Below are 9,657 nucleotides of genomic sequence, written 5' to 3'. Positions count from 1 at the left end.
AAACTCATTGTTTGGATGGAGGAGCTACCCCAACTTTGTGTCGACTTTTAAAGTGAACAGTTTAGAGGAAAATTATACCTGTCATATAAGGGAAAAGGCAAATTTTAATAAAATGGATGAAGGTTGGAGGATGTTTTAGTTTGAGTTCTGTGTTAGGCTGTTCTTACATTGCTATAAAGAAATACCTGCTATAAAGAAAAGAGGTTTGCTCTCTCCGGTCCATGCCTCCAAGATGACAAAGAAAAGAAGGAACAATGGTCGTGCCAAAAAGGGCCGCGGCCACGTGCAGCCTATTCGCTGCACTAAATGTGCCCGATGCGTGCCCAAGGACAAGGCCATTAGGAAATTCGTCATTCGAAACATAGTGGAGGCCGCAGCAGTCAGGGACATTTCTGAAGCGAGCGTCTTCGATGCCTATGTGCTTTCCAAGCTGTATGTGAAGCTACATTACTGTGTGAGTTGTGCAACTCACAGCAAAGTAGTCAGGAATCGATCTCGTGAAGCCCGCAAGGACCGAACACCCCCACCCCGATTTAGACCTGCGGGTGCTGCCCCACGTCCCCCACCAAAGCCCATGTAAGGAGCTGAGTTCTTAAAGACTGAAGACAGGCTATTCTCTGGAGAAAAATAAAATGGAAATTGTACTTAAAAAAAAAAAAAAGAGGTTTAATTGGCTCACAGTTCTGCAGGCCATATAGGAAGCATGGTGCTGGTATATGCTTGGCTTCTGGTGCAGCCTCAGGAAGCTCACAATCATGGCAGAAGGCAAAGGGGTAGCAGGCATGTCACATGGTGAGAAAGGTGGCAAGGTGGGGGGGAAGGTGGGGGGAGGTGTCACCCACTTTTAAATGACCAGATCTGGTGAGAACTCATTCACTCTGGTGAAGACAGCACCAAGCCATGAGGGATCTACAACCATGACCCAAACACCTCCCACCAGGCCCCACCTCCAACATTGGGGATTACATTTCAACACAAGATTTGGGTGGGGACACACATCCAAACTCTATCACGTTCTCCTAAAGATAGGTGCTGACATAAGGATTCCAGTGCAAGATCATCTACATAAGTCCTTGACTTAAGATGGTTCAACTCTGGATTTCTCAGCTTTACGATGGTGCAAAACAATTCTGTTTTTCACTTTTTGTACAGTATTCAATAAATTACATGGATTATTCAACACTATTATAAAATAGGCTTCATGATGATTCTGCCCAACTGTGGGCTAATGTAAGTGTTCTGAGCATGTTTAAGGTAGACTAGGCTAAGTTATGATGTTTGGGAGGTTAGGTGTATTCAATGTGCTTTCGACTTACAGTATTTTCAACTTGCAATAGGTTTATCAGGATGTAACCCCTCCATAAGTCAAGGAGTACCCGTAGTTTACTTGGAAGGAGATTTCAGGAAACACCAGTACGGCAGTGGGGAAGTGAAACAAAGAAGGGAAGGAAGAAGCCATTAATGGTGTGTCATCAAGTGAATTACCATTGTGGGCAACTGGAACTTAATCCTGCTGATACTCTGGGTGACAAGGTAGAACCCCACCTGAAAAGCAAGAGCACTGTTTGAGAGTTGCTCTGGTGTTCAGAGACAGTCTTAGGGCAAAGAGTAGTAGTTGCTGACTGTTAGAAGTTGGACCCATGGCTGGGCACGGTGGCTCACGCCTGTAATCCCAGCACTTTGGGAGGCCAAGGCGGGGGGATCACCTGAGGTCAGGAGTTTGAGACCAGCCTGGCCAACATGGTGAAACCCCAGCTCTACTGAAAACACAAAAATTAGCTGGGCATGGTGGCAGGCGCCTGTAATCCCAGCTACTCGGGAGGCTGAGGCAGGAGAATTGCTTGAACCCGGGAGGTGGAGGTTGCGGTGAGCCAAGATCACACCACTGCACTCCAGCCTGGGAGACAGAGTGAGAGTCCATCTCAAAAAAAAAAGAAGTTGGGCCCATATGCATAAAAATGGTAGATACTGAGGATTATGAGTGGGGTACCAAAGCATCTGCTACAGATGGAAGAAACAAACTTCAGCATGGTGTTTTACTTTGCTTTGACACTTTTCTTTAAATGGTTTTGGTGATTTACATTTATGGTCAAAATTCCTTAAAGCTAACTTTCTACCTGCCATATTCTCTTGTATGCATGCTCATTTTTCTTGCCCCAATATGCACAGGCCTGTGCCCAGGCTGTTGCCAACACATGCTTCTTCTCTGTGCCCCCCTTCCTGGAGGCTGTGCCTGGTTAACAGCAGAAGGAAGGCCTCAGTGCTCAAGCAGCTTCTTCTGGTTTGACCTGTTATCTGTTCTCGGTGGATGTGGTTCAGGACAGTAGAAAACATGGCCTAGGCTGCTATTACAGCAGAAGGGCCTGGAGCCTTCAAAGCATTTCTATAAATAAAAAATGATCTAGTTTTATACTTGCTGAACATGTTCCCTGGGCAAGGAACAAAGATCAAATGCAGTTAGTCACTCTTGAAGGGAAACTGGTGGTTTGTGTTCCAAGAGGACTTTGTCTCCTCCTCTTTTCCTCCTCCTCTCCTCTCCCCACATCCTCTCTTGAGATGAACTATTTTGTCCTAAGCAATTTTCCAAGTCCAAAGAATGATTGCAGAGTTTGTAACATGCAGTTTATGGCATTAAAACACTTAGCAGAGGAAGCAATAACAAATCCAATGCCACCTTGCCCCTTCCATGCGGTTTTGTAATAAAAGATCAAACTGCAGAGCTGTGAAAGGGCTGGGACAACAGCTCTGCACACATCTGCATCCTTTGGTGGCTTGAGGGTGGGGGACAGCACACCCTTCTGGGTGTCAAAAGGCATTGGAACGGGCAGCGTTGGGGCCTCTCCTCTCTGTTTGATCACCTGGAACTAGGGCTGCACCTACGACTCCTTAATGTGGATTTTTAAAGGCAACCCCTCCTCCAGGAGCATGCAGCCCCATGCTGGGACCCACAGCTTGGCAAGGGGAACATGGGCTGGATTTCAGCTCCCACTCATTCCCTCTGCCAGGTGCCTGTGTACAGGGCACAGCCCACACATTGCGCATGGGGACTCTGTCTAGGACTAGAGGAAACTCCTTCCACCCCTGGCCTGTCATAGGCCACCCACCTCAAGTCCAGGGCTACAGTTCACTTTTTTTTTTTTTCTGAGATGGAGTCTCTCTCTGTCACCCAGGCTGAAGTGCAGTGGCACAGTCTCGGCTCACTGAAACCTCTGCCTTATGGGTTCAAGTGCCTCAGCCTCCTGAGTAGCTGGGATTACAGGACTCTAATGGAGGGCCACAGGCAGTGGAAAATGAGGCAGACAGTGAGGCTGGCCCCTGAACTGGATAGCACTGTTAACAGGATCTGGGTCCAGAATACTGCAGACATCAGACATGTGTTAACTGGGTTTGCTGCCGGCAAGCCACCATCCTTGGGAAGGAGTTGTGTGGGCAAATCAGGAAGTTGCCCTCTCAGCAGCTGTCTCCAGGATGGCTGCCCTCAGGTGTAATCTGGGGATCAGGAAACCACTGCTGGAATCCTTGGCTTCAGAATCATCCCGGACCTGTTGCAACCTGTATCTGCAAAATAGAAACCACCTACCATGCCTCTTTCCCCCACTTAAATGAGTTCTAACATTTGTCTAACATGACCACATCTGATTGGTGTGACTTAAATTACACAGCTGCAAGGGAGTCTGGGAAATGTAGTTTTTCTATTTCTGTACTATACATAAAGGCACACTGGAAAGAGATCGAAATAGATGTGGAAGAGTCATTTCCATCACGGTTCCTCTGTTTGAAAACCTTCAGTGACTCTCCTAAATGGTGCTTTTGAAGGGAAGCAGGGTCTAAGATACAGCACACACTAACAGTGATTTCCAAACTGTGGTCTATAGATCCCTGGGGAGACAAGATGTTCTTGAATCTCCTTGTATTTCATTTTCTGTGGACTGAAAAAAAATCATGATTTCCATATGTGTTTATTTTTGAAACATGGAAATAATTGGGATTCAAAGAATTATCTCTCTCTCTCTCCCTTTCTCTCCCGCCAAATCACTTGAAAGCCTTCTTTACTTCTTTACAAGCACTCTGTTTCTCACCCACAAACCCCTCTCCTCTGCCTAGAATGTAAATGTCATCTCCCTCCTCACTTGCTAATTCCCGTTCATCAGGTAAGACTCGTTTCAGGCCACCACCTCCCCTGGCCTGAGGGGTGATTCTCTCTGACTACCTCAGGCTGGGATAGAGAATTCTCATCTGTTTTCTTGTAATATCCTGGGAAGTTATACTAATAAGAATAAAATAAGCTAACTTTTTCCAGCTTACTCTTTGCCAGGCCCCACAAAGTATGTACTCTTACTAACTCATTTTATAGATGGGAACACTGGGACATAGAGAGGTTCCATAACCTGCCCAAGGTCACCTGCTAGTCAGTGGTGGCTGCAACTCAATCCTAGGCAGCAGTCTGGCTTCAGAGTCTATGCTCTTGATGGATAGTCTTGTCTCCTCTCATCCTATTATTGCGCTGCTCACCCTGCCACCATCTCTCTCTCATCCTATTATTGCGCTGCTCACCCTGCCACCATCTCTCTCTCAATCTCTCTCTCTTTCTTTCTCTATCTCTCTCTCTCCTCTCCACTTCACTCTCTCTCTCTCTCCATCCATCTAATCTATATCTCAATCTGTGTGCCTGTCATCTCCATGAATAACCATTGGTTTTCTATGATATTAAAATGGCAGAGGGGAAGTCAACATTTTCCCTCCCTTCCCACCACGTTGGAAATTCTAGGACCGGGGCCCAAATTGTTTGATCCTTCCTTCTCTCATCCTCCACCGTCTGTTAACAGAGGAACTATTTTCTCTTTCGGCAAAGAGTACCAGACTAAATTACAGAGTAGGCTACAAAATTACTACCCTCAGCTCCCTTCTTTGCCTGTTTTCTCTAAAATAGGTTATTCCTGTTGGTTGTATAAATATAAGACAGAAGCCACCACTGCTTTGCAATCACGTGGGGAAGTGTATCATCGGCTCCAAGCTCTGTGGAGCAGACCTCCTGGCCGGGATCCACTGAGCATGCCTCAGGAAAAGATGACGTTGCTGGGAACTCCAGCCCACACATCAGCATTCTCATGTGAACACTTAGTAGAGTGAAATTGGAAATAGTTTGACAACTTCGCGAGACTCAGAAGGTGTTTCCATATCTGTGCCTTTGCCTTCGTTGTTTATTACCCTGTCTGTCTAACACGGACGACACTTGCCCGTGTTTCATGTGCCTCAGCACCTTGGAGGCTCGACTGAAACTCACCAACAGCCTTACCAGGTGAGCTAGCTGGTCATTCCCTCTACTGGGTGTCAGCCACACTCCTCGTACACTCCGGAAGTGCCAATTTACCCCAGACTCATCTCTTCTTGCCTTGCTTAATCTCCTCTCTTTTCCTTTTGTGCTTTAAGTGTCTGATTTCTGATTAGCCCATTTATTTGGCCTCATAAGCCAGGCAGTTCCTTTTCCTTCTTGAAGGTAACTTACAAAAGAAATTTTCTTTAATCACCTTTCAAGTATGCTGTCTGGGCTCCTGTTTAGGAAGGTCCTCCCTGCCCATGAAGTGTCCTTCCAAAGGCTTGTGTCCTCTGCAGGAAACAATTCAGATGGATCAGGCGTGATGGCCTTGTAAACCTCTCTTGTGTAATTTACACATCTGAAACCATCATTTCTTTCAGCAAGCACACTATTTCATCAAAGCACATCATCTGTAGTAGAGGTAGAAAGCTCATCAAATATGCTTAAGGAGTGACTTTTGTAACTCACTATTGTTTTAAAACATCTTAATTCCTGTTCTGGTTAAAGGACCCAGTATATCTACAGCCATCTTAGAGACTGTCAGTTCAATCTATGAAGAGAGTGGGATGTTGTCAAAACAGTGTTGCACAAACCCTCTAAAGAAAGCGAAACAAAAAAAAATGTTGGTGCAAGTTACAAAAATATTATGGAGTCAATGAGACGTGGCAGTTAATCCTCAGCTAATGTTGACACAGAGCAGCACACCCACAAATGCCAAAGAGTTGAGAGCAGTGGTTCTCAGCCTTGGCTGCAGATTGGAATCACTTGGGTGTTTTGTTTTTTTTTAATCTCCATGTCCAAGCCATACTCCAGTCCAATTAAATCAGAATCTCTGGGGGTGGGCCCCAGGCATCATTACATTTCAAGGTCCCCAGCGATTCCAACATATAGCCAAGTTTGAGATCTATTAGTTTAGAATACCTGGCCCTTGCTCACAACTGCTTAGGCAGGTAGGTGTGTGGGGCTGGGGAAAGGGCAACACATGCCTGGTCAGGCCAATCAGACTGACCAGGGAAGCTATATTAATGATAAGAAACTTCCCAGCATGCCTCTTTCCCAACCTGCCTGCTGCCCACTCAGCTATTGAAGCTACGCAAAAGGTAGAGTTGACGCTCAGGTGAGAGTTAAGGTTACCAGATACCAGAGAGCTGAAAGTAGGAGGGTCAAGGCACAGAGAGTAGATAGACACCAGTGCACATGCAGTGGCACTCTGTGATGTCCTTACTGGCCCTGCTACAAAATGGTATGTTGGGTTTGCCAATTTGATGTATTAAATTGATAACCAGTTGAAATGATATTCCAACAATAGCAATTGATACAATGATATTCAATTGAAAAAGAAAAAAGACCCGGTGGGCAGGGTGTACAAAGGGGGCTTCTTCTGAAGTTCTGGTCATGTTGTTTCTTCAGCTGAGTGCTGGTTACACAGGTGGGTTCAGTTTGTGAAAATGTGTCTACCTGTACACTTATGATATGTGCACTTTTATCTATACATGTTCTGCATTAGTAAAAAGTTAAAAAGGAAGATAAACCCTACATTGATCATTGAAAAAAGGTCATAGATGCTGTCAAAAATTTACCCACAAGCTTGTTTATAGGAGTGGGATTGATAGCCCCATGTTAGAAACCATCCAGCCGGGCGCAGTGGCTCACGCCTGTAATCCCAGCACTTTGGGAGGCCGAGGCGGGCGAATCATGAGGTCGGGAGATCAAGACCATCCTGGCTAACATGGTGAAACCCCATCTCTACTAAAAACACAAAAAAATAGCCAGGTGTGGTGGCAGGCGCCTGTAGTCCCAGCTACTCGGGGGGCTGAGGCAGGAGAATGGCGTGAACCCGGGAGGCAGAGCTTGCAGTGAGCCGAGATTGCGCCACTGCACTCCAGCCTGGGCGACAGAGCCAGACTCCGTCTCAAAAAAAAAAAAAAAAAAAAAGAAAAAAAAAAAAGAAACCATCCAAATAAAAAGCACTTGGTTAAATAAATTAAGGTTCTGCCATACAATGGAATACTATGTAGCTATTACAATTCTACACTGTATAAATGTGATTCACCATGTAAGCAGCACTAAAAACAAAAACTACATGATCATCTCATAGATGCAGAAAAGGCTTTAGATAAAATTCAACACTGCTTCATGTTAAAAACTCTCAATAAACATACCTCAAAATAGTAAGAGCCACCTATGACAAACCCATAGCCAACATCATACTAAAGGGGCAAAAGCTGGAAATATTCCCCTTGAAAACTGGCACAAGACAAGGATGCCCTCTCTCACCATTCCTATTCAACATAGTATTAGAAGTCCTGGCCAGAGCAATCGGGCAAGAGAAAGAAATAAAAGGCATCTAAATAGGAAGAGAGGAAGTCAAATTATCCCTGTTTGAAGATGACATGATTCTATACCTAGAAAACCCGTAGTCTCTCCCCACAAGCTCCTTGATCTGATAAACAACTTCGGCAAAGTTTCAGGATACAAAATCAATGTACAAAAATCAGTAGCATTTCTATGTACCAACAGCATCCAAGCTGAGAGCCAAATCAAGAATGCAATCTCATTCACAATAGCCACAAAAAGAATAAAATACCTAGGAGTACAGCTAACTAGGGAGGTAAAAGATCTCTACAAGGAGAACTACAAAACACTGCTGAATGAGATCAGAGATGACTCAAACAAATAAGAAAACATTCCATGCTCATGGATAGAAATAATCAATATTGTTAAAATGACCATACCAGCCAAAGTAATTTACAGATTCAATGCTATTACTGTCAAACTACCAATGACATTCTTCACAGAATTTGAAAAAAAAATGTTTTTAAATTCATATGAGGCCGTGCGCGGTGGCTCATGCCTGTAATCCCAGCACTTTGGGAGGCCAAGGTGGGTGGATCACGAAGTCAGGAGATTGAGACCATTCTGGCTAACATGGTGAAACCCCCTCTCTACTAAAAAATACAAAAAATTAGCCAGGCATGGTGGCGGGCACCTGTAGTCCCAGCTACTCAGGAGGCTGAGGCAGGAGAATGGCATTAACCCGGAAGGTGGAGCTTGCAGCAAGCCGAGATTGTGCCACTGCACTCCAGCCTGGGCGACAGAGCAAGACTCCGTCTCAAAAAAAAAAAAATTCATATGAAACCAAAAAAGAGCCCTAATAGTCAAGGCAATCCTAAGCAAAAAGAACAAAGCTATAGGCATCCCATTACCTGACTTCAAGCTATACTGCAAGGCTACAGTAAACAAAGCATGGTACTGTTCAGACACATAGACCAATGGAACAAAATAGAGTGCAGAAATAATGCTGCACACCTACAACCATCTGATCTTCCACAAAATCAACAAAAACAAGCAATGGGGAAAGAATTCCCTATTCAATAAATTGTGCTAGAATAACTGGCTAGCCATATGCAGAAGATTGAAACTGGATCCCTACTGATATGGTTTGGCTGTGTCCCCACCCAAATCTCATCTTGAATTCCCACATGTTGTAGGAGGGACCCAGTGGGAGGTAATTGAATCATGGGGGCAGGTCTTTCCCATGCTGTTCTCGTGATAGTGAGTAAGTCTCACAAGATCTGATGGTTTTGAAAAACGGAAGTCTCCCTGCACATGCTCTCTCTTTTTGCCTGCTGCCATCCATGTAAGACGTGACTTGCTTCTCCTTGTAAGTCCAATTAAACCTCTTTCTTTTGTAAATTGCCCAGTCTCAGGTATGTCTTTATCAGCAGTTTGAAAATGGACTGATACACTTACCTTTCAATGTATACAAAAATCAACTCAAGATGGATTAAACACTTAAATGTAAAACCTAAAACTATAGAAACACTTAAAGAAAACCTAAGAAATACCATTCTGGACACAGGCCCTAGCAAAAGTTTCATGACAAAGATGCCAAAAGCAATTGCACCAAAAACAAAAATTGGCACATGCGACCTAATTAAACTAAAGAGCTTCTGCACAGCAAAAGAAACTATCAACAGAGTAAACAGACAACCTACAGAATGGGAGAAAATATTGTAAACTATGCATCTGACAAAGGTCTAATATCCAGCATCTACAAGGAACTTAAACAAATTTATAAGAAAAAAAAAAACAACCTCATTAAAAAGTAGGCAAGGGACATGAACAGACACTTTCAAAAGAAGACATGCATGCAGCCAATAAGCATAGGAAAAAATGCTCAACATCACCAATCATTAGAGAAACGCAAATCAAAACCACAATGAGATACCATCTCATACCAGTCAGAATGGCTATTATTAAAAAGTCAAAAAATAACAGATGTTGGTGAGGTTGCAGAGAAAAGGGAATACTTATACACTCCTGATGGGAATGTAAAT

General features: G+C 44.2%; 1 protein-coding gene across 1 annotated transcript; it reads left to right on the top strand.

Moving 5' to 3' along the window:
- The first annotated feature begins 207 nt into the window (after window positions 1-207).
- LOC100995306 (small ribosomal subunit protein eS26-like) lies at window positions 208-644 on the top strand. The gene has a single exon (XM_008972988.4). It carries the CDS (start codon window positions 233-235, stop codon window positions 578-580), a length of 348 nt encoding a protein of 115 aa, XP_008971236.3. The 5' UTR covers window positions 208-232; the 3' UTR covers window positions 581-644.
- The last annotated feature ends 9,013 nt before the right edge of the window (window positions 645-9,657 follow it).

This window comes from Pan paniscus, chromosome X (assembly GCF_029289425.2).
Source record: "Pan paniscus chromosome X, NHGRI_mPanPan1-v2.0_pri, whole genome shotgun sequence".
NCBI lineage: Eukaryota > Metazoa > Chordata > Mammalia > Primates > Hominidae > Pan > Pan paniscus.
The sequence above is the reverse complement of the archived record's forward strand: the minus strand, read 5'-3'. Positions and strand labels throughout refer to the sequence as shown.

Coding starts and splice junctions, on each gene's coding strand:
- LOC100995306 (XM_008972988.4), top strand. CDS start 233: ATGACAAAGAAAAGAAGGAACAATGGTCGTGCCAAAAAGGGCCGCGGC.